The sequence below is a fragment of the Neofelis nebulosa genome, chromosome 11 (assembly GCF_028018385.1).
Source record: "Neofelis nebulosa isolate mNeoNeb1 chromosome 11, mNeoNeb1.pri, whole genome shotgun sequence".
In the NCBI taxonomy this organism is placed as follows: domain Eukaryota; kingdom Metazoa; phylum Chordata; class Mammalia; order Carnivora; family Felidae; genus Neofelis; species Neofelis nebulosa.
The window spans coordinates 90,082,211-90,106,802 of NC_080792.1; the positions used below are offsets into that span (position 1 = coordinate 90,082,211).

Genomic DNA, 24,592 nt, shown 5'->3' on the forward strand with positions numbered 1-24,592 from the left:
ACCCGTAGAAAAGCCTTTCGGTGTGGGGCAGGGATACGGTCACCCAAGGAGAGAGAAACCCCAGCAGGTGGAGAAGGCGGGGGCAGGCGGGGTTTCCCTCCATCCCTCCCTCCCTGCATCTTTCCTCCGCGTCAGGAACACACGGCCCTCCAAAGCACGAGGCTGCCTCGGCCTGCGACCCCCTCTCCCCGGACGGACCCTCTCGCGTGGCTGTCGTTTACGAGGCGGCGGACCACAGCTGGGGGCGTTCTGTGCCACAGGGGCCCAGAGCGCGGAACCCCGGGCTCTCCAAAGCCATGCCAGGGGTCACCCCAGGAACGAGCTGCTCCAAGAACCCCCTCTGCTCTGCAAGAGGAGGCGAGGGGGGCTCAGAGCAGCCTCTCCGCCCCGACCGCATTGCTGCCAGTTCCCGGCGGCTGGCCTCGGTCCCTTCACCAGCCTGTCCCTCACCACCACCAAGACCCCTGAGACACCAAAGCACACACTTACCACAGCCTGTGAGCCGTGGTCACCTCTCACACCCGAAAGGCAAAGCCTCTTTCGGAGCCCTCCCAGCAGGTGGCGGCAGGAACAGAGAGGTTTGCCGCTTTGTTCTGAGACGGGTGCCCTCTGCGCACTCGCCTGAGGAGAGCAGAAGGGGCGAGCGGGGACCAGGGAGCAGGCTCCGGGGCCAGAAATGGCGTGGCTGATTGGGGCGGGGTGTCCCGTCGGCTTGGCCGACTTCTGCACACCTGGGAAGCCGATGCCAGGGGCTGGGCAGGACAGGGGCTTTCCAACCGCAAGTAGCTTGGCATTCCCAACGCCGCCTTCGGCCGCTTCTCTACCCAGAGTCCTGCCCGGGCAGCAGCCTCACCCCAAACCTTTTCTTCCGTCCCTCCCAGTGGCCACAAGGGCTCAACTCCGGGCCACCCACCAGGAAGCACCTGTCGTCATCCGCTGGGTCTGGGCTGGTGGGGCCTCAAAGCCCCGTGAGATCTCATCCCTGGGCCGCAAAGCAGGCCACCGTCCAGCCCAGCATGGCCAGGAGGTGCGGCTCCCCACCCATAGAGGCTCAGCCCTGCACCCGTGCGTCCTAACGAGGGCTGAGGCCCGGCGGTGGGGGGGGGGGGGGGGGGGGGGGGGGGTTCTGCACCTGCGCCCGCACTGAGCTAAGCGCCTTCCTGCCCGCACCCCACCCCCTGCCTCAGAGCCCTGGAGAAGCCCCACTGGGAAGATGCCAGCATTTCCCAAGGGCTTACTGCCCGAAACGGAGCTGTGCACCCCCCGCTCACCAGCTCCCAGCCCTCCTGAGTCCCGGTGGCGGCCAAGATGAAAACGGACACGAGGGGTGACCCAGGGCTCTGTCCCTGGCCCCACACCAAGCACCTCGTAGGCACCAACCCGCCTGACGCCCTGAACCAACCTCCGACAGAAAGAGCGGCGACCACCATTCCCCTCCCGCACAGCAGGAAACTAGGTGCAGAGGCAAAGCCTCACGGGCTCCGAGGGAGGAAAGCGGATGGTCCAGGGGCAGCAGGCACAGTCCCGCCGTCCCCAAAGCCCCGCTCAGAGTCTCCCCCTACTCCGCCCTCCGACCAGAATCGGGGGCCTCGGTTGGGGATGGGGCGGTCTTTGGGCATCCCTGCCCCTTGCCGCCTCGCCCAGCCGGTCCCCCATCAAGACTCCTCGAGCCCCCACCTGAGCCTGGGCCGGCCCCAAACCGCCCCCACCCCTGAATGACCATCCGCATCGCAGCAGGAATCCCCAGAACGGCCCAAAGTGCCATGTGCCGGGCACTGCGCTACAGACCTCGACCATCTCCTTTACCAGCCCCTTGCCTCTCCCGCTTTACAGAAGAGGAAACTGAGGCACGGGGTGGCCGAGCGACAAACCTGGTCAACAGCAGTGCCAGGATTCCAACCGAGGCCCGACTTAACCCTGGCCGTGCCCAGCCCCCCTCCAGCCACCCCCACCCACCCTGGCGTGCCGCCCACCCCTCTGCAGGCTCCCGCGCCCGTGCCCCCTTGCGGGGAGGCTCGAAGTCCCAACAGACACTGCAGCCCGGCCATTACTCCCACCACTTCCCACCTAGGTCTGCAGTCCCAAAGCCAGCCACACCCCGACAGTTTATCAAGCCCCGAGGACAGGGGTGAGGGACGAGGGCGCGTGTGGCTACACCCACTAGTTCAGCACCTTCGAGGCTGCTCTGGAGTGACGGCATGCAGCCCCCCGTGGGCTCCCGGCGTCTCGTGACCCGACTGCCGTCTCCCTTGGGAGCGGAGCCCTGATCCCGGCCTCAAGCGCGTTTCCCAGTGGGAGAGACCCATCAGCACAGTAACGACCATCTGCCTGACCTCCTGCTGCACCGAGGTCAACGGCTGATTCAGGGGTGCTCCATTCACTCCAGATCTATGCGGCAAGACGGGGGCCCCAACTCACAGCACCGCCCCCCTCACCACAGCCAGCTCCGTCTCTCAAAATCTGGAAGCCTCTGATGGTCTAGGGCAGCAACCATGAGGACCGCTAACACAGTGAGGATTGACAGCTTCCAGGGCCCTGCTTCCCAAGGATCTCACTGCTTGATGGCCGCACACACACGCCCCCTAGGGCGCTCTGGGGAGTCCCGAACCCCAAGACACGCCTGCACCAATGGTATCAGAATCTTGGGGTGAGACCCAGGCCTCGGCGTATTTAAATTCCCGGGTCATCCCAATGGGCATCCAGGCTTGAGAACTGGTGTTTTAGATGAGGAGGCAGCAAACTTTTTCCGTACAGCCACAGGTCCACTGGCTCCTGCCACAACTGCTCATACCGACACGGTTTGGGACTTGAGAGCAGCCAACATGTAGACAAGTGGGCACGGCTATGTGCCAATAAAACTTTATTTACAAAATAGGCAGTGGGCCAGATCTGGCCTGAGGGGGCCATAATTTGCCCAGCCCTGCTCCCAGACCAGTGCCGCTCAATCTAGACCCGCGCACGAATCAGCTGGGCATGGTGAGAAAATGCAGATTCCGTGGGTCTGGGGTGGGCCTGGGCCTGTGCATTTCGAGGCATCTTCCTGGGGAGGCTGATGCTGCTGGTTCCTGGGTCACGCCGAGGAGTGAGGCTTTCGGGGATCCTTGTTTCACAAAACGCACCCAGGACCTTTGCCACTGGCAGCCGGTGACGCCTGTGGACCTGGAAGCCAGACTTCACCACCTCGAGAGACTCTGGAGCTCCGGACGGGGGCCTACCGTTGCGTCTGAGACGCGTCAGTGGTCAGGATCACAACGGGCTTCGTGCCCAGCGCTGGGTCGGGAGCGCCCTCCCCTCCCCAAACCACAGCACAGCTTTGCGGAAACCCTGACCGGATCTACGGTTAGCCGGGGTCATCGGTTCAAGTGCCCAAGGGACCCCTGCTTCCGGAGGGCGGAGTGCGGGGCAGGCAAGCCGAGCCCGCGCTGTGCCAAGGCCCCAGGCCAGGGCTGCACGGAAACCGGCACGAAACGCCGACAATTCCTGACCGCACACGGCAAATGTGGGACCAAGCCTTCTTCTCCCAGTCTCGAACCTGGTTTGGTTAACCGAATCCCCCCGGCGACGCTGGCATCACCTCTGTTTTAGAACAGAGAACACGAGGACACAGGAAGTCAAGGAGCTCCCCAAGGTCACGCGGCATTTCCCAGCGGGACCCCAGGGGCGGGTGGGCTCAGGCTCCCCCCTTCCAAGCCAGACTGTGCCCCCACAGCCCACGCCCCACCAGGGGGACTCCACGCCACCAGAACCGCGGGCCCCAACCTTCCGGAGCTGGCGCCTCAGGTGACAGACAAGGAACGCCCGCCAGGGCAGCCGGCGGCTCAGTGCTGAGAAAACCTGCAAAGGCTCAGCAGGCCGCAGACGTGGTGGCAGTTCTTCCTGGCCCACGGGGACGAGGAAGGAGGCCTGTGAGCTGGGTCCCCGAAGGCTTTCGGTTGACAAGGACGAGAGGGGACACCGCAGGGAGGGGGCCTGCGTGGGCAAAGGCACGGCGACGTGAAAACGCCCACCGTGCTCACCAAGTGACGCACGGCGCCTGGCGGCAGGGCCCGGCCGGCTTCGACAGCCACGCGCAGGCAGGCGGGCGGCGCCCTGGTGGCAGTGGGGGAGGGGCGGGCAGGGAAGGCCGTGTTCCGCCTGGTGCTGAAGGGCCGCGCGGTGGCCGATCGAGGGGGGCACGGCAGTCGGTTCCCGCCGATCTTGCCTAGTGGAAACAAGTGCCGACAATCCAGGCAGGCGCGGACGCATTCGACCCTCGGAGGACAGGTCCCCAAAAATGTGCCGGGACAGCCTCCCGAGACCCCACGCCCAGCGACACCAGAGGCAGCACGGTCTCATCCACTCACTCCACGGACGTGTCACCGGGCGCCTCCGGAGAGCGAACCCAGGGAGGGGCTCTGTCCTCGTGACACCTGCCACGTCTGGGCAGCAGGGAAGGGGGTCCCGGAGGCCGAGGCTGGGGGAGAACTGCGGTCGGGGCCGGGCGTCGGGAGGCAAGACACAATGGAGGTTTCTGGTCCCGGCAGCAACACCCCCCCCAACCTCCCCGCCCACACTCGGCCCCCTACCCTCCTCATCCAGCCCGTCCGTCCGTCCCTCCTGGGAAATGCAGGTGGGGTTAGTCCGTGCGGGAGCTGGCTCGGACCAGCTCGCGAGAACAGACCTCAACTTGCAGGGTTTTTGCAGGTACGTGACCTTACGGTTAAAGAAATCATAATGAAAACAAAGGTAACAAGTACTCCGAGTGCCTCGCTTCCCAATCATTCAGCTACGTTTGTCTGTCATCTGTGCTCTTGAGGACATTTCCGTCAACTGCACCCACACAGCGGAAGTGGAGCGGGATACGGCGCTGTGTGTGTCCCTCCCGCTCCCACCTCCCGTGACGTCACGCTGGTGGCTGAGATCGGGGCACGGCGGGAGGGCCTTAACCACAGCCACTGGCACGTGCTGCAGATCGGGGCCTCGCCCCCCCCAGAAGGCGGGTTGCCAAACGCACACCAGCATCCCCTGCAGACACACGTGCCAGCAAAGGCTGAGTTTCACACACGCGCCCGTGTGTGCCGTCTGTTCTTGTCTGCCTGCACGGGAGGCTTTGGCGGCCAAAGCTCCGTTTTAAGCCGCCGGTCAGAGCCTGTCCCGCCACCGGGAAATCAAATCAGCGGTCTGACACAGCAGAGGGCCTCGTGATCTCGCCCCTGCCCACCCCTACCCGCCCCACCCACTTCCCTCGCGGTTGCTCCCCCTTGCCTCCTGGAAGACGCCACATTTATTCCCACCTCGGGGCCTTTGCACTCGCTGTGCCTGCTGCCCGGGAGTCTCCCTCCGACTCTGCCTGGCCGGTTCCTTCTCATCACTCGGGTCTGAGCCCAAATGACACTTCTTCAGCCAGGCCCTCGAGGTCTGCTCCCTAAAAGCTGCCCTCCCCCGCGTCACTTGCCTCCTGACTCCGGCTCACGTTTTGTGGCCCTTCCCGCCACCTCACACGATCACGCTAATTCACTGTGCACCGTCCGCCTCCCACATGGGCGTGTCGGCTCTGGGGACCTGGTCTGTCTTGTTCGCTGTGGAATCAGCTAGAACGGTGACTGTGTGAAGACACGACGACAAGGTCTCCAACACGGCCACCATCCACCCAGGACGCTCCTCGAGCTGTCAGGCCCACCACGGCCCCCCTGCCGTGGCCCACGCAGGCACCGACCCGCACAAATGCTGCTCTTCCAGTAACTATGTTCTGGCTCTTGGCAGCCCAGCTTGAGACGCCCGGATGTGGGGTGCGTCGGTCCCCAGCCTCTCACCCCCTGGAGTCCAAATGATCCGTGCTCACATCTTCTGGACGGGCTCCTGCCCTCCGTGTCCTTCTATGCCTTTGATGTGGTCTGCCTCGGACGGGGCTGGCGGGGAGCCAGGTCTCCCCTGCCACCCCATGACGGCCCGTGAGAAGGCCGTGCCTGTGCTCTCCCGAAACGAGCCAGCTTGCTGGCTCCCTGGGGTACGGGCTCTCCTGAGAACGGCGGCTCCTGGAATGTGTCCGGGGACTGTGGGCCCGGAGGGGCCTCCCCAGTGGCCTCCCCCATCTCGGGCAGGAACCAGGGACATCTGCTCCCTGGAGCCCTAGATCCAGACACGGTCTGGCCCCCAGCAGGGCGGAAGCACACCTCCCGCGGGCCTGGGCCGTCCAGGAAAGCCAGACAGACCCCCAGGCCGGAGGCCCATCTGGGCTCCGGGCAGCAGTCTGGCACACTCACACTTACCCCGTGGCCTGGGAGAAACGCAGCCCAACCTGGAGGCGATGTGGCCATATCTGGCCTGCCACATGTCCCTGCCAGACCTCACTGGAGCGGGGACGGCGGTCGATTTCATCAGCCCAAGGTGGGGGGGTGGGGGCGGGGGGTGAGACACAACCAGGCCCTGGGAACCAGCACGGGCTGCAAAGCAGCTGCCCCTCCCCATGTGGACCACACTTGGCTGGGCCTGCCCGGGAACAGCCTTCCGGGTCACACTGTCCTCTGTGAGAGCTGCCCAGGCAAAGGAGCCTCAGGAGTGTCCCAGCAACCCGAACAAGGTCACGTGCTCCCTGGCAAGGAGCTGGGAGAGGAGGCTCGGGGGGGAGAAAAGACGGGAGGAAGGTGAGCGATGGGAGACAGAGGGGTATGGGTGTGGGGGCAGAGGGGGAGGGAGACAAACACAGAGGGAAACGGACACACAGAGACTCACACGTAGGGAAAAGAACGAGGGAAACAGGACACAAAGGCAGAAAAGGCGGTAAGAGACGGAGATCAACCCAGAAAACACAGGAGCCTGGGATGAGCACCCGGTCAGAGGTGGAGCTGGACTGAGCCACAGAGAGGAGCCACGAGGGCGAGGATGTGTAGGCCGGGGAGCAGGAGAGGAAGTGGGGCCCCCAGCACATCCCCCCTCAGACGCCCCGGGGACAGGCCAGGAGGCTGGGCCTCAGCGGCCCAGGGGAGCACTCACCCTCGGGGACACGCCCCTCCGTGGCACGGGCCCCCCCATCACCCGGAGGGCCACAGGGGCCCCCGGGTCAGGGCTGCGGCAGGCCGGGCCTCACACTCCCTGCTCCCTGACGCTGGAGCCGACTACTGACCACAGCATTCCTGGACTCTGGTTCTGCAATTAGCTGGCAGAACGTGGCCCCTCTGTCCATGAATCACGAACCATAAACCACCACACCGTCACCCGCCTTGGCCGGTGACTCAGCTCGCAGAGAGGATGCTGTTTCTTCGGCCCAGCCTACAGCCCGCCCGCCACTCACGGTGAGGTCCCAGGGGCCCGGGGCCAGCACCCGGGGGCTCAGCTCTCACCTGCCAAAGCTCAGGCGCGAGGGGACCGGTGGGGGTGGGCGTGAGGGGCCGCTGGGCCCGCCTCTCCCTCCGTCAGAATATGGAGAAGCTTCTGGAAGGTGGATGGCACCCTCTGTTAAACACAAACGTGATCCTGATATGCTCCACGTGGCCAGCACACATCCCTTGCCTCCAGGGCCGAGCACCGGGGCCCCCGCGCGCCTCGCCTCTCTCAGGACGACACGCCGACGGGCGACGCTTTCCATCAAGGAGTTCAACGTTCTACTTTTGTAACCATCCAAGCTTTCAAAACGCAACCATCAAAACGATGAACAAACGGCTTGGCTCAGGGCGTGTGATGAGGGTGTGACAGGGCAGGGAGTCACCTGGGTGGATGCAGTGACATCTCGTTCTACGCGCTGCGGTTACGCATTCGAGAAGATCATGGCCGCCGTGAGATGTCGTTTGCAAATAGGAAAAGACGCAGGATTTGTCTGTCGCATGGACTGGCCAGGTCCCCTTCCCCAGAAGGGGCCTGCTGCCCCCGCTCAGCTATCCATGGCCCGGGGACCAAGACCTGGCCCTGTCAGCCCACCTCAGGACACCTGGGAGAGGCCACTTGAGCTCAACTCACCCACGGCGTCATCCCACCGCCTCTCCCCCAGACCCTCTCCTCATGGTCAGTCTAGGCTGCCGGTGAGCCCGTGCCGCGCCTCAGTTTCCCCTTCTGCCACGCTGCTCCCTCCCCACCCCCTCCGGGGAGCCCTCCCCAGTCAACGTCCCCCCCCCCCCCACCCAGGCTGAGGCTCCGAGTGGCCCCAGACCGGCAGCCAGCATTGCCGGGTCCGTGGCAGAGACGCAGGCTCCCCGGCCCCGCGGAGGAGACCCTCAGCTGGACGCCAGCTCTGTCTCGGGTTCGTGACTCAGCCCGGGACCCCCGCAGGGGCCCGCTGAGGGGACAGCCTGGCACGGAGCGAACGTGACTACTGCAGTCAGTCTGGAGCGGAGGGCGGTGTCCACTGCGTTCTGGGGAGAATAACTTCCTGCCGTCAGCGCCACGGACTCGAGCTCTCGTCCCCAGACGCCGGGAACCCATTTCAGTCCCACCGACACAGGAACGGCGAGGAGGGGGGCTCCGGCAAAGACATCAGGGGCATCCCCCCGTCTCTGGGCCCGGGCTGTGCGCCAGCCAACTCGGGAAAGGCACCGGCCACCCAGCCTGGAGAAGGACCGCCAAGCCCGCTCGCCGACACCCTGAAGCACCGCCTCGCGCCCACCTCACGGCCTTTTATCGGCACCGTCCGCGAGCTGTCAAGACAGCTGTGCCCGGCGGACACCTTCCCTCCAGCTTCCTGAAAGATCACAGTCTGCTATTGCTCTGAAAGCAAAGCTTTTAGCCCTGGCATGCAGTAGGCACTCAATAGATGCCCTTGGATGAACATAATATTGTGCATCTGACACCGGGTGGGGAGGGCCCACCACGGGGCATCTGTTGGGCTGGAAAGGTGAGAGGCCCCTCGTGGCCATCCTTAGCCACCGCGTGGCCCCCAGCCACGGAAGCCACAGATAAGCACCACGGCCTGTGCGGTCACTGGCCACCCGGAAGAGGGAGGGGACGCGTGGGGGGCTGGGGGTGCTAAGGCAGACTGCAAGAGGGTAAGAGAGGGAGAGACAGACCAGAGAGAAAACAGCCCTCTAGGTCTCCCAGAGACACTCACGGTCCAGGGAGCAGAGGAGAGTCAAGAGAGACGGGAAGAGCTTCCAGGAGCAGCTGCCCCACGAGTGGAGAGGGAGACCCAGGCGGGCTCAGCGGGGGGGGGGGGGGGGGAGGGGCGGTCCACCTGCTGCCCGGACCCAGCACAGCCTACACACACAGCCCCCACGGGCGATGCGGTCAGCGAGGTGCGGCTTCCACGGACCCAGCCACACGCCACAACGTGGCAAATGGGACCGCCGGGCCCCCCTCGGGCTCCCGTGGCCGACGGTGCCAGGTCTGACCTCCTCACCTGTAAACCGGGGATCATCGAGTACCACCCCCCCCCCCCCCCGTAAGTCCCGGAGTTAAAACGCGTCCCGCCCTCCGCACAGACCCCGGCCCGGCCTCTCCGTCATCAGCCCCGTGCGGTCAGCCGCGGCGCTGGCCCATCACGCCACAAGTCCGGTCGGTGCCTGCGGATTCTGACAGGGCTCCCGTGTCTCGCCAACCCCCCCCCCGCCCAGCCTCTCCCTGACAAGGCTGAGACCACCTAAGTCTTCGTCCGAAACTGAAGGGACCCGGCAAGGTGGGGCAGGCCTGACTCGCTCCCCTCAAGAAATAAGTACACCCCCGATGGCTCGGCCCCCATCCGCCTGAGGAAGAAGCCGGGACAGGGGAGGCACCACCTCCTGGCCGCCGTGGCCCCGTCCCAGAGGCGTCTACGTTTCATTTGCTGGAAGGACCTGATGCCTGTCCTCCCGTGGCTGCCCAGGGAGGCGAGGGGGGCCGTCTCCGGGGTGGACAGGAGGGTTGGGAGACAGAAGTGTGGGCAAAGGGAAGGGGCTGCAGGGTGGGACCCGTGGCCCAGGGGCGGGCTGCATGCCGCTCAGACACAAGGATGGGGCGGCAGGGGGTCATCTGGGCGCCTTCTGCTCCCCAGCCCGCGGTTGGTCACCCTGCACGATCAGCCTCCGGCAGCCCCTCTTCCCTCCCGTCCGTCCGTTCCCTTCGTCCCATCATCAGCCCACGGGAGGCCACCGCCGCCTGCACCCGTCCCACACAGACGTGCCCTCCCCTACTCCAGGCCGGGCTGCGGGGACCCCGCCTCCCCACTGGCAGATTTATCGGCAGGATCACGGGTCTTATAAAACCGAGGAGAAACAGGGGGGCCCGGGCCCCACCAGTAACTGCATCTCAGATTAACGAGAGGGGCCGAGGGAACTGCGTCTGCCGTTTATGTCACTGTCACGGGGCAAAGAAAAGACTTACGGCCCCAAAGCCAACGCTCGGGTTTGACCCATTTATTCCATATTTATGAACAGGGCCAGTGTGCCTGGCACAGAAGTCCTTCCAGGATCGGCATATAAATCTCTGTCCCCGGGAGGGCCCGGGCCACACTGGCGCTCTAGCAGCCCCAGTGATCAGAGGGAGGGGAGAGCCACCGAGACGCGTCCCATCTCCCAGGAGACAGGGGCCTCCTGTCCTGCTTCCGTCCGCCCATTTGCAAGAGGCAGAGCGCAGAGGCATCCTTCCTCCATCCTGGGAGCCCCAGCCCGAGGCGTCAGCTTGAGCAGAAGCCAAACCTCACCACAGAAGTGGCGGAGACGCTACGGCTGTTCCAAGACAACACAGACAAAAAGAGGAAACAGACGTTTCTCCTCTGCTGGAAAACACTCCCGGGCTCCCCAGGGCCCCGGGCTTGCCTGGTCTGGCCTGTCCCAAGTCACACAGTCCCTTACCACCCGGCCTTACCATTCTCGAGTCCAGAGGTCTGACGCTCGAGGCTGAGGGCGGATTGAGAGCAAATACGATTAAGAGGGTGCTTATCGCGATGGGCACCGAGTGACGTACGAAAGCACTGAATCGCTGCATCGCACACCCGAAACTAACCTAACGCTGCACACTACCTATTCCGGCGCTACAATTAAAAACTTAATTTCGAAAAAGGAGCAAATGTGACTTGCCTGGTCTACACGGTGTTTTGTTGCTGTTTTTCAGTTTACTTATTTGAGAGAGAGAACACGCACAGCATGAACAGGGAAGGGGCAGGGAGAGAGAGAGAGAGACAGAGACAGAGAGAGAGAGAGAGAGAGGGAGGGAGGGAATCCCAAGCAGGCCCCTCGCTGTCAGCACAGAGCCCGACCTGAGGCTCAATCCCACGAACCCTGGGGTCGTGACCTGAGCCGAAATCAAGAGTCAGGCGCTCAACTGACTGAGCCACCCAGGTGCCCCTTGGTGTTGCTTCTCATGCACCCTGAGAGTTAAAAATCAGGCAATTTCACATAAATCCCGATTTTCAGCTTATCGTCAAAAATCGGCTCTTGGCAATACGAGGCCATCTGGCCAAAGGTCAGCTGGAACAGACACGCGTGAGCTCTGTAAGTCGGCCACGGGCCTCAGCACTCCCTGTCGCCTCTTACGGACGCTTAGGTCAGGTGTGAGCCACCGTTCACCATCACGTTTATGCTCCTGTTTTCCACAGAGAAGAGAAACGTCTCTACTCCCTCGGCAAACATGAGATACAGGGTCCCGTGACCTTTCCCCAGTCCTTCATTCATTTAAGACCCTGGAAGGTGCTGCTGGAGTGCCTGGGTGGCTCAGTCAGTTTAGCATCCAGCTTTGGCCCGGGTCATGATCTGACGGTTCGTGAGTTCGAGCCTCGCGTCAGGCTCCAAGCTGACAGTGCAGAACCTGCTTGGGCTTCTCTCTCTCTTCCTGTCTCTGCTCCTCCCCCACTCTCTCTCTCTCTCAAAATAAATAAACCGTAAAATAAAATAAAATAGACCCTAGAAGGTGCTAAGACACCTGTTTCAAAGACTCTGAGGGCGCTGTGCTCACTCATACCCCTGTGCCTTTGCACCTGCTGCTCTCTCTGCCCAGGACACCCTCACCTCTGTCCCTGTTCAGCCGAAGGGCCGCTCCTTACCCTCACTTTTGAGGGCCTCTGCTGTATGGGAGCTCACAGGCACAGGGCCAGCACGTGGCGTCAGAACCACGTACGTGCGCTGGTCCCCACAAAGGCAAGGAGGTCCCGGTGCCCAGCACGAACACCACAAAGTCAAAGGCGTGGCGGCCAGGACCAGAGATGCGGGACACGGGCACCCCCAGCCCTCTAGGGCTTGTCCGGGGATACCCCCTCCCTAAATCACCCTCCCTCGGAGTCAGAACCCTCTCTCCTCTAGGGCCCCCTGCCGCACCACCAGGAAGGGTTTCATGAGCCCACCCACGGTGCCCCCACCAAGGCAGCGGCACAAGCGAGGGCACTGTGTATCAGGTGCTCAGCAAACACCCCAAAGCAGGACTTACTTGTTTTAATCTTTTTAATGTTTATTTATGAGAACAAGAGAAGGAGAGAGAGAGAGAGAGACAACATGAGCGGGTGAGGGGCGGAGAGAGAGGGAGACACAGAATCCGAAGCAGGTTCCAAGCTCCGAGCCGTCAGCACAGAGCCCGATGCGGGGCTCGAACCCACGGACCGTGAGATCATGACCTGAGCCGAAGTTGGACGCTCAACCGCCTGAGCCGCCCAGGTGCCCCGAAGTAGGACTTATTTTTAAATAAATAAACCTTAATTAATTAATTTATTTTTACGTAAACCTACAGGCCTCTATTTTGCCCCAGTCTTCACCGCTGTGCCCCTCCGGCCTCAGCACATTCGTGCCCCCTGCCTGGAATTTATGTGAGTTTGAGCCTCTCGGTCTAGAAAATCCCCGACGGCACTTCAGTTTCTCTTTGCAGTGAAACGGCTCCAGGCCAGCAAGCCTTGGTTTTCCGCATCTGTTAGATGGGCAAGCCGGCCGGGCAGCTGTGGCCACACAACACTGAAGGCAAAGCCCGTCCACAGACCAAACGTCGCCACGCTTCAACGACCCAGCCGGTGAGAACCAAAGCTCGGGCCCAAGTGTGGCGGGGGGAGGGGGGAGGGGGCACTTAGTCTAACAACAAACTCGCTCCCCAGATCCCGTGTGGCTTGGCCAACAGGAAAGTGGGTCCGTGCCGCCGAAGCATACTTCCCAGAAGGCAAGAGAGGAGGAAAGGAACGTGGGCTGGGAACCCGTCTGGGGGACCCCTGACCGCAAAGTGGGGGTGTCGCAGAGGGCACCGGGCCCCCACTGCCGATGGCTGAGCGCGATGACAGGACCCTGTCCTGGGCGGCCCGGGGAAGGGAAGACGCCGCGTCAGGGAGCACCCGCTGGAGAGAGAGCTTCCGGACCCTCTCGTCCCAGCCCCCACTACTCCCGGGCGCCCCAGGCCAGAGGCCCCAGGAGGGCGACGGCTCGGCCTGCTCCCGGCCGCACCCAACGGCCACACCCCCGAGGGCCTCCGCACGCACGCACGTCCGGCCTGGAGCCCTCCTAGGGCAGCGCCAGCCGACCTCCTCCCGGAGCCACGTGCTCCCAGCACCTGCCCTCGGCTGACTGTCGACGGCCCAGCCGTGAAACAAATCCATGCCGTCCCTCCGTTTCCCACACGATCACCTCGGAGCCCCCTTTCATACTGACCCCCACCGCCTTCACCATTATTTGCTGAACACGCCTTCAAACCAACTCCTCGTCTCTCTAACTCAGAGGTATTTTCCGTACCGGACCAGGCGGTACGGATTGTAGGCCTTACGGTTTCTGTCGGGGCTGCTCCCCTCTGCTGCTGCTAACAGGCGAGCTGCCACGGTAACAGGGAAACGGGCGGACGTGGCTGCGTGTCGATAAAACTTTACTCACAGAGAGAGGTGGTGGGCCGGACTTAGCCTGCAAGCCATAGCTTGCCAAACCGTGCTTTAAGGTAAATGATCCTTCGGTCTCCTCCCCAGCAGTCACGTCTGACAGACTGGCTGCCTTTTGCTTTCAGGGACGCAGAACGGTAAATCGTAATCGGTTTTTTAAACGTGCTGTGTGTGAACCGGCCCGAGTCACCCGGAGAACCCCGTCCTTGCTCTAGGGACGTGGCCCTTTTCACCACGGGGATCACGATTCACCAAGCCAGGAGTTCGAGAATTTTCCAGGCTAGGAAAGGGAAGCGGTCTTTCTCCTGGCGCTCCTCTCTGCCGCTGGGGCCGGCCGAACACCCCCAGACAGGGTCTCCCGGCCACCCCCGAGGGGGCCCGAGCCCGCCGCGCAGCAGCCCGCGCGCCGACTGTCACACGCCACTCCCCACCCCACCCCCACCCCCCGCCAACGGCCGCAGGGCACGCCGGGAACCAGCCCCCAGAGCCCAGCCCTCCCGCCTCTCACCTGGCTCTTGCCGCGGCGTCGGTAGCTCCTCCTCACCAGGCTCTTGTAGTTCTCGTTCTTCTTGGTCAGGTAGTAATAAAGCACACACTCGGCCACGGTCTGCGGGACACAGAGGGAACAGGCGGCCAGGAGCCAGAGGCCCGGGTTCAAATCCTGCCTCTTCCGCATCCGGCCGCTCACCTCGCCTTCTCGGCGGCGTGAAGGGCATGCTGAGCGCGTGTCTGAGAGAGCGGCCGCGAGGACAGAGCCCTCAGGACGGCGCCCGGCACACGACACACACTGCGGGCGTGTCACCCGGCCCGCCAACCCCCGCCGTCGAGGATGGCGACAACGAGGGCTCGCCTGCCTCCCCAGGCCCTCCGGCCCCCAGCTGCATAAACTCAAAGTGTGCCCGAGTCGGGCCTGGGTCTCCCTTCTCTCAGCCCAGCCCCTTCTTCCCCAACCCCCGGGGCCCCGAGTGCCCTGTGCTGAGCCCCGTGACCCAGCCGGACTGTAACGTCCCCAAGCGACCCTTCGCCTCTTGGGACGTTTATGAGTGTCTCTGCCTTGGTCTTTTCCACACCACTCTGGGTCTGAACCCTGGAGCCACCTGCTGATTAAGCGACTGGCCCGCCCCGAACTCTACCACCCCTTGCCCAAATGGGACCCGTAAGACGACATCCTCAGCGCAAACAGAATCAGCACGGCCGTGCCTGCCGCCTGTGACCACAGGCCACTCCAGGTGACAGCTGGCTGACGCTGGCAGCCGTGACGGACAGGACGTCAGATGTCGCCGTGGTGCTCAGAGCGGGAGCCAAGACTGGGAGCCTCTGGAGGCCATTCCGTGAGGTGAGGGCCGCCGGGTGCGGAGGCAGGCTGGGCCTCAAGCCCCGGGGCCTCTGCCCCCTCCCAGAATACACGTGGGCAGAGGCTACTGCCCTGGCAAACCTGGCCCACCAACGGGGGCCCGCGCGAGCGTGGAGAAAACCACTGAATCATCGGACGCCAGTATTTGCAAGTCGGGCGACGGGGGTGCCCGACGTGCCCTTGAACGGTTCGGGGGCGCGCCTTCCGCGCCGGACGACAGGGAGCCGGCCCTAAGCAGCAGCTGCCCCCGCAGACGGGCACAGGCTGGCCGGCCCACCGAGCCCCCGGCCGGCCATCGGCCTTGCTCAGAACACGCCTCTCCCCAAAGGCACGGAGCACAGTTGGCAATCCCTGCTTCAGACCCTTCTGGAAGCTCTTCTGAAGTCCCGTCCTGAGCTGCCTCTCAGTCAAAATACACCCTAAGGTCTACTCTCCAGTGTAGAGACTCTGATTCCCCAGTTCCCAAGCAATTCTGTTCATTGACAGGCTTCTGAAACCCTCACCTCCATCCCTGAGGAGCCCTGACCTAGAGCCCCCCGGACTGTCCACACCCTCAGCACAGAGCCGTCACGAACTCAGAGGAAGGCTATTTACAGGGCTTGCTTCCCCACGCGCGTTTCTCAGGCACAGAGAGATTTCATCTCCCCGCGCTGCCTCGCCTGCCTCCTCCTATGGCTATCAGCTCATTAAGGGCAGACACTGGGAACAACTGTTCAACTTTAAAATAGCTGCGTGGCTCCTGCCCAGACGGCCCTCCCTCGACTGAAAAGCATGAGGCCTCCAGCAGCTGGGCATGTTGTAGGGCTGGGCGTGGGCAGGTGCCCCCGCCTCTGAAGAACCTGATTCAAGGGAGTGCGGCGTAAAACCCCCCGGGGACAGCAGCCCCAGAAGTCAGCCTTGCTGGACGCCCTTCCCGCTCCGCCCGACGGCACAGGGTCTCATCCGGACCCCGCCCAGCTTCTCCGGGCTCTGCCCAGCCCAACGAAGGGTGCAGAGTGGCAGCCGGGAGTGAAAAGGGGCCCTGCCTTGGGCTGGCTTTGGGGGCGAGCTCGGGTTTGAGCAGCAGCTCTACGGGAATGTTCGTCCCGGCAGGATGAGGACTTACTGGCCACACGCCTGGCTGGCACCCGGGGTGTCGGAAAGCACAGAGTGGCCCTTGGAGGGCCCAACCCCCTGGAAGAACGCCACCCTCGCCTATAAAGCCGTAACTGGGGCGCCAGGCACAGCATGGCTCCCAGAACCTGTGCCCAATCCGCAGGGACGCTCGCTGCCACGTCCGAGGCGCTGGCCGGGGAGGCCAGAGAGTGTGCACAGCTCTCCCGGGTTTCTGGGCCTGGTGCTCCGCCCCCTGGGCCAGCAGGGGCGGGGCCTGCGGCTGCTTCTCAGAGGAGGGAGCAGGAGGAGTGAGGGGGGAAGGAGGGGAGGAGGGACAGACAGAGCAAGGGGCAAGCTCTGCGGGCAGGGAGGGAGGGCCCTGGGCGCCAGGGCAAGGGGCCGCCCACCGGAGCGGACCCCGGAGAGGCGCGGAGCGGGCAGGGTGGCCGGGCCGGCGTCTGGGCGTGGGGGCAGCGACTCACCTTCCTCTCCAGGAACGATGCGATCAGGCCGAAGTTCTTGGGGTGCTGCATGAACCTGCGGAAGGAGAAGGGCGGGCGTGAGGCCCGGCCGCGGGGGGCTTCCCGGCTGGGTGGGCGCCGAGCACACGGGCGCCTGCCATCTCCGAGGGCCCGGCTGGGCGGGCGACGCCCCACTCGGAGCAATTAAGCCCAGGGGGGTGTGGGAAGGGCGGGCGGGCGAGGGTGAGAGAGGGCGTTCCTTGGAGTGAGTCACTGGTTTTAGCGCCTTTGAAAATATATTTGTTTGTCCTGCTGGAGGCGGCTTCCAGGAAAAATGAGGACACTGCACGCAGCTCTTTGGTGGGGTTCCCCCCCTTGTAAAAAATGTCTTTGTTTCTATCTCCGGCCGGGTCTGGGAAGCTGGGCCTCGCCCGGCCCACGCGGGCCCCCGCAGGCCAGGCCACAGGTCAGGCCGAGAACTGCCAGCCTCCCCGGGAGAGCGGGGAGCTGGGGCTCTGCATGCCCGCGGGGAGGCGGCAAGAAAGGGCTCATGCCGGAGGGGGTGCGGGGTGCTGGCACCCCACCAACGGGCTTCCCGCGAAGCCGGCAGAATTACTGGGAAAGACTCGGCAAGGCTGAAATGTCAGGGCCACGGGAGCAGGCGGGCAGCGGGGGCGGAGATGTGGGTCACGGCCGCGGGGGCCCCAGGGATGCTGGGTGGGGTCCCTGGCCCCGGCCCAGCCTCGGCCTGCCGGTCCCCACAATGCGCCACTAGCCACGCAGCCTCCTCCGGGGAGAGAAGGAGCCACTGGCGAGGCGGGGGCCCCGGGTCCCACGAGGGAGCCCGGGCCAGCGCCCGGTGCTCTCCCGCCAGGCCCTCCAGATGGCTGGGCAGGAGGCCAGCGGGCCCCTCCCCTGCTCCCCAACCAGACACCGGAGAATCCGGAACGGCCTCTTCTCTCTTCCAGGAGGAAGCCAAGAGTCAGAGTGGCAGGCTTCCCCGCCTGGGATCCTGCCTCAGGCAGCTTGCAAAGCTGGAGCCAGCCTAACGCCCTTCTTTTCCAGACAGAGTCCCCTTCCCCTCCCTCTCCCTGCCCCAGTGACATTTCCTTCCCACCTAGATCCCTTCCTCGGAGTTTCCCCTAGGAGAGACGGAGTCCCAGGAGATCAGGTGTCAATCCTGGGAACCCCCTAGCTCACCTCTCCCACCGCCCTCCAACCTGCACCTGTATCCATATCTTCCGCCAACGATTACCGAGAACTTCCTGCACACTGGGCACCTCTCGGCAGCTAAACAAGGGAAGCACCGTTGCTATACCCACTTTGCAGATGTGGAAACTGAGGCTCAGAGAAGCGGCGCGGCTGCTGGGGGTGACAAAGCCTGTCAGCGGTGGGGCTCTAGGCCACTGCGCGTGACTTCCGGAGGCCCGAGAGCCATCAGTCCTGCACTGACAACCTTGACCGAGACCACTCTCCCGGAAGGACACGTGGCACCAAGCGGAGGCTCAGCAGACAGCAGCCCAGCCCGGGTGCCCCACTCTTCTGAATTAACAATGAAATCATTAGGTGAGACGAGCAAACGTGAACTCTCCAGAAAGAATGAAACACAGAAAACACCCCAGAAGCACCTCTCTTTTGTTTGTCTGTTCGCTTTAAAGAAAGCGTAAATAAATAAACACATCAAAGGTGCAGGGGGAATTTAAACACCTAACGTGGCGGTAAGTGCTAACATCCGTGCCTGTGGTCCGTCACTGGTTTAAAATGAGACGACAGGGTACCCGCGGGACCTGACTGTGGCACGACCACATCTGTGGTTGTGAGGACTTAGAAACGAGCCACCGAGGCACGGCGTTTTCTGCCTCTTAGCACTCAACCCCAAACGCCCCTGGGCCCTGCTCCCCGCGGTGCTGAGGCTGTGCTAGGCACTCGGGCCCTCCTTCAACCGTCCCTCTAGTTTCACGGATGTTTTAGAATTTCCATCATCAAAAGCTAGTCCAGAAAATACAGTCTCCCGCCACGACCGTCACCAGTCGCTCCTCCTGCACCTCCCCGTTCTGGTGCGGCCACGTCACCCCTGCATTGCCCACCACCCAGAATCATCCCTGCCCCAGGGCCCCCCCAGGCACTTTGGGCCACCTGACCCCGCAAAGGGCAGAGACAGCCCCAGGCCCCGGCCGGCCCCACGGCAGGTGGCTGCAGAACGTGGTCTCGTCCCCTGGCCACGAGGCCTTCTCCGGAGGCAGAATCTGTTTCCGACACCCCCTTCTGGCCAAGCGTGGAGCCCTCCGCCCATGCCTGAGTTTCCCGCCCGCCCAGCTCACGGGGCTCTCTGCCCGGCACGTGGGTCCATGGGTCCATGGGATACAACTTCTGAGTTTAGTGGAGGGGATGAGGATTTTATCCACCTACCAGCTCCTCACCTGTCTCCCCCAAACACTCGGGTCGTTCTGTTCTTTTCGTTTTAGAAACCCCAGGCCTCATCTGTTGGCATTCAACTCCTGCCTCTGCTCTCCAAAGCTCTCCGGCTCCCTGGCCCCCTCCCGCTCCCCAACGAGCCTCTTCACTGCAGCTGAGCCCTTGCCCTGGAGCTGGGGGAGTCTGAGTCCCTCTGTCCACCTTCCGTCCTCCACCGTTTGTGAGCTGTGTGGCCCTCCTTAAGTGTCTTCCCCTCTCTGAGCCTCTGTTTCCTAACCTGTGTAATGAGGATGGCTTGATGATGCTCTTATGAGGCATAAGAGGGACAAACACACAAAACCCCTGAAAACACATCTGCACGGTGTCTGGGAAGGAACACGTGCTCAACGAACAGCCGCTTTCAAAATGACACCAAAGGGCCAGCGGCCAGCCACACACCCCTACCCTCCGGCCCAACCTCCAAGATCCTCTGGCCTCGTCCTCCCCACCCACAGAGCCCAGTTTCACATAAGGCTGCCCTGGACACTTTGTACCAGGCTGAACAGCGTCCCCCGAATTTCATGTCCACCCAGACCCTCCCAATGTGACCGGATTTGGAAAGGAGTTCTCTAAGGAAGCAACCAGTTAAGACGGGTCACACGGGAGTAGGGTGGGCCCTGTATCCGACACGGCCGGGGTCTTTACAGAAAAGGCAGACACAGACACACGGGAAAGACCACGTGAAGACAGAGGCAGAGAGGGAGCGACGTGCGCACAAGCCACGGGAGGAGGAAGGTGGCCGGGAGCCCCCGAGGCCGGGGGAGGGGCAGGGGGCCCCCTCCCTCAGAGCCTCCGGGAGGAACCGACCCTGATCAAGGACGCCTTGATCTGGGACTTGTGGCCTCCGGCGCTGGAGTGGGGACAAACTTCCTGTTGCCGCCAGCTACCCGGCCCGTGGTCCCTTGTCACAGCGGCCCCAGGGAGCCTGTCCGCGCCTCACCAGGTAGCGCTTCCCGGGACAGGAGAGGGAGGAGGGGTCCGCGGAGGCCCACGGCCGGCCAGGGGCCACTCACTTCTCCCGGAAGGTCTCCTTCTCCTGCTCGCTCCACATGTTCATGACCTGGCGGTCCTTGTACACCTTCATGGGGTCGTCCATGAGCCCGTTCATGTTGATGAACTTGATGCGCTGCTGGTCAGCGTCGTAGAGCATCGGCGGGATCACGGCCAGCTGGCGCATCTGCTTCTCCAGGTTCTGGAGGGAGGACAGGGCAGGGGGGCCCGGCTCAGAGGGCTCCAGGGGGCGGCCCGGGGACAGGGCGGGGGAGGGGCGGGAGGGGGCCCTGCCAGTGAGGGGGGCCCGGGGGGGGGGGGGGGGAAGCCCAGGGGGGGGAGGGGGGGCCCAGGTGGGGGAGGGGGACCAGGTGAAGGTGCCAGCGTCCCCAACAAGGGCGGGGGAAGGCGGAGCCAGAGACAGAGGGAAGGATGAGTTAAAAATAATAACACGCCATGCCGGAGGAGGGAGAATTTAAAGGCAGCCCCGGACAGGTTTATGGTGGACGGGGCTGTAAATTAAACGTGGAGCACAGCAGCCGCCTTATCTGCAGCGAGAGGGGGGCAATGAATCTTCTCTTTGGAAATGCAACTGCCGTAAAACATGACAGGAAAGATGTTCAGCCAGCTGGGCCAAACCAGCTCAGGAGACGGGCCTGGCCATCCAGGCTCCGAGGGCACACAGGACAGGGAGAGGGGCGGGGGGGGGGGGGGGGGGGGGGGAGGGGGGGGCACGGACCCACCCCCTGCCCGCCACCCTCCCCAGCCCTGGCATCGGCTTGGGATCCAGCCCGCCAGCCCCGTGCGGGCAGGAGTCGGGCGGGCTCGCTCATGATGCATCGGGATGGCTGTTAAGAGGCTCCGAGCCACCACTCGGCTGGGCTCATTTCCCCAAATCTCTGCAGCCAGCCCATTACCGGCGATTAATTACCCATCTGAGGAGGCAGGCGAGGGCCCAGCACGGCCAAGGTCAGCGAGTTCAAAGGATCCACTGCCCGGCATCCCACAGCCAACCTCTCCTTCAACATCTGGAATCCCAGCAGGGGCACACAGCCCTGCGCCCGACCCAGGAGGACCCCCCCCCCCCCCCCGGAGGCCTGAGGCTGCCAGCACTTGGCACAGCCCTCCAGAACTACGATCTCGCCCGTCGTCCTCCCAGAGGGGCACGGATGGAGGACCACGGCATGGTCACTGCACACCGTGACTGTGGAAAGCTTCCCGAAGGATAGGGCGTCTCTCCTCCCACCCGGCCCCCTCCTTCCGGCCCTCCCAGGGAGTCTCTGCCCTGAATTCCCCCTCTGACCACCCACCCCAAAGGCCACCGCCTCAACAGCCTCAGGAGGCCGGTGGCCAGGACCTGGGGAAGCAGGCCTCTGGGCTGGGGGCTGGGGACGGGAACACTGCATCAAACTGCGATGCCCCTCGCCCTTGGCCTTCAGGCGGGAAACACTGGGGAGAGGGCCCCCCGCCCTCCTCTTGCTTCCGGGGCAAAGTGAACCCAGGTCCGCACCCCTGAGGGATGTGCACGTGGCCACAGATAGCATCCGCGGGACGGGAGCCACAGCAAGCCCGCAGGCGTGACTGTGGACAAAGGCTCTCCGAGTTCTGCTTTCTGAGGACCGAATGGCGTCCGCAATAGGGACGTACCATGTGAAGGCACTTTTGTCATTTTTTGTTTAAATTTTATTTATTTACTTAGAGACAAAGAGCAGGGGCAGGGGAGGGGCAGAGAGAGGGGGAGGGCAGCGCAAAGCCCCCCGACACAGGGGCTCAAACTCTCAAACCGTGAGACCACGACCCGAGCCGAAGTTGGACGCTCCACCGAATGAGCCGCTCCGGAGCCCCGCCCCCGCCCGCCACGTGAAGTTTTAAAAGGAAGGTCTCTCTTCGTGGCCAGTCTGAATTACCCGCATCAGAATCACGTGGGTAACTTGGCAAAAGCTCAGAGTCCTGGGCTCCACCCCAGATCAGCTAAATCAGAGCCTCCGGGGGTAGGGCCTAGAGATCTCCAGTTTATACGGGGCGCCTGTCCCCCAGGACTCCTAAGTCTACGGCACAGGAGAATCGGCAGCCAGGGCAGAGCTGCCCAGAAGCCACCTGCCCCGTCCAGCGTGGGAGCGACCAACCCACGGAGCTGCCCGGCCCTGAATGTGTGGCGGATGTGACCAAGGAACCGAAGGTTCGCTTCTATTTCCTTTCAGTTAACGTCGATGTAAATCGCCACGTGCCGCTGGGGGCTGCCACAACGAACCACAGCCACACTCCCCTCCTTCCACGAGACTCCCTCGTGTCCACCGTGTTGTTGGGAACAAGCAGGGTGGGGGCCTGGCACGTTAGAAGCTTGGCCCCCAAGACCCAGAAGGGACCAGGTGGCTACCAACAACACTTCCCCAGGGCAAATGCCTCGTCTCCCTGCTTCCTGACCATCTCTGGGCCCCCAGACCAGGGCCGGGGTCACCCAGGCTGAGTTCGGGTTGTCCAGCCCCCCTCTTCCCCCCAGGGAACAAGGAGAGCGTGCTCACGCTGGCAGGGCTGGGGGTCCGGCCTGGTGCACGGTCAGCGTGCTGGGAACTGTCCACCCGCCCCCAGTCTGGGCACCGAGAGGCTGGCCTAGAAACCACAGTTTTCAGGCACCCCTGCCTCTGGCTTCCGGTTGGGCTCAGCCAGTGGGAGGCACCGGGAGGCGCGAGAGGCAGGGGTACTCGTCCCCCAGCCCCCCTCCGCTGTGGCCCTCCCGGCCACGTCCTGCCAGATGGCCACAGCCCAGCGACACGCCTTTCTCAGCTCGACCTTCAGGCAGGAGGCAGGCGATGGACGGCCACTCCCGCCGGGCCTCAATGCCCTGCGCCGGTTCTGCCCACGCTTCAGGGACAAGCCCCTCGATTTCAGCCACTGGGTGAGCTCTGCTTCCTGCCAGGACGCTCCCACGCGTGGGGGTTGGGGGAGTGAAGCCGAGGCCAGGGTCACGGCCACACTCTTACCTCCTGCTCGGAGAGGCCATCGATGATCTCGGACACCTCGTGCTCGCTGCGGGCGGCCGACATGGAAAGCCCGCTGCCCCGCTGGCCCACCCTGCTGGAGACCAAAGGGACACCCTCAGGACCAGGCCGGCGGCAGCGGGGGCCCGGCTGGCACCACGGCGCGGACCGAGCCCACAACTTCCCCAGGCGCGGGGCAGAGTGTAGGCGGCAGGGAGGGAGGCGGAAAGGGGCCAGGCCTCCCATGCCCACAGGGACCGCCCCAGGCTGGGGGCGTCCAGGAGCCCCAGCCCTGACCCAGGAATACCCGAGGCGCTCGGTCCTGCCCTCTCCTCAGATGCCCCCGAAGCCCAGCCCACAGATCCACATGTGTGGATCTTTGCCCCAGTTCCCTCCCTGGTCACACCCGGCTCTCAGGCCTGGGGGGAGGCACCGGTGAGACGTGGACGCGAGCGTCCAGGAGGCCCGGAAGGGGCACTGTCACTGGCCGCTGCCCGTCACCTCTCTGCGTAACAGCAAAAGCACAGCCACAAGCCCCCAGGCAACCTACTGTGCGCAGGGCCCTCCCTCCCACGCAGCGCTCCCGACCACCAGGGGAGACGGGCGAGCACCCTGATCTGGCCGCAAAGCCAGGCGGGGGGTCCCCTGGCCTTCGATTCACACCCAGCCTCTCAGGCTCTGCTGCCCTCAGGGGCCACGCGACCCACGTGAAGGAACCCAGCTGGGTGGTACCAGCCCGTGGCACGCAGGAAGGACAGCTTGCTCCGCCAAAACGTGTCTCAGTTTCTAATCAGCACAAGGCCAAGCACGCTCCAAGCCACGCATCCGGGGGCCCGATACGGCCCTTGCATCGCCGGTTTGAGCCCTTGCTGCGCTCGCTGTTTCACACCAGCCCGGGCTCTTCCCGACCCAGGCCCCTGAGGTATCTTGAAGGAACAGAGGCGGTGGGCGGGGTGGGGGGAGGAGGGTCGGGCTCCAGCCCGGGCTCACCTCTGCATGCGCTCCTGCAGCTCGCGCTGCTTGCGGATCTCGGGGAACTGCTTCTCGTAGTACTCGCGCACCTTGCTCTCCTTGGCCCGCCGCCGGGGGTTGCTCTCGATGCGCTCCACCTTCTTCTCCCAGGCCTCCATGAGCTGGTCATAGCGCTGGCAGAACTTCTGCTCCTGGGGGAGCACAGCGCGGGAGCACCGCTTAGCTCCCCAGCTTAGCGGCTGGTCCTCCCCTAGGCGCCAGGCCCCGGCTCCCGGCTCCGTGCTCCCCGCCGGCGCTGCACGCGGGCACGCACGCTCACGCGGGCACACAGAGACAGGCTGAGATGCAGACACACACACAGTCACGCGCGGGAGCACGCGAAGACCCGGGCAGTCCCGGGCCCCAAGAAAACGCACAGGCTTCCCTGAGCACCTGGCTGCCTCTTTCCCTGGGGGACGGGCCACCGGCCTGGCCTCCTTCTAGAAATGCCTCGTCCGATGCGAAAGCCACCAGCTACAAGCGGCTAACTTCAAATCACATTACGTAGCACTTAAAATTCCGACCCTGGTCCCCC

The 24,592-nt window shown here is 63.9% G+C and overlaps 1 protein-coding gene across 1 annotated transcript in view; it reads right to left on the minus strand.

Moving 5' to 3' along the window:
• NCOR2 (nuclear receptor corepressor 2) overlaps positions 1–24,592 on the minus strand; it is a 210,384-nt gene that overhangs the window by 68,279 nt on the left and 117,513 nt on the right. Inside the window, exons 11-21 of the mRNA XM_058691634.1 lie at positions 24,037–24,209; positions 23,050–23,143; positions 20,092–20,270; positions 16,646–16,700; positions 14,223–14,321; positions 11,306–11,463; positions 10,747–10,778; positions 4,017–4,201; positions 3,722–3,969; positions 520–621; positions 199–345 (exon numbers count right to left, since the gene is read on the minus strand). Of these exons, the coding sequence (XP_058547617.1) occupies positions 199–345; positions 520–621; positions 3,722–3,969; positions 4,017–4,201; positions 10,747–10,778; positions 11,306–11,463; positions 14,223–14,321; positions 16,646–16,700; positions 20,092–20,270; positions 23,050–23,143; positions 24,037–24,209 (1,472 nt within the window). The remainder of the gene's footprint in view (positions 1–198; positions 346–519; positions 622–3,721; positions 3,970–4,016; positions 4,202–10,746; positions 10,779–11,305; positions 11,464–14,222; positions 14,322–16,645; positions 16,701–20,091; positions 20,271–23,049; positions 23,144–24,036; positions 24,210–24,592) is intronic.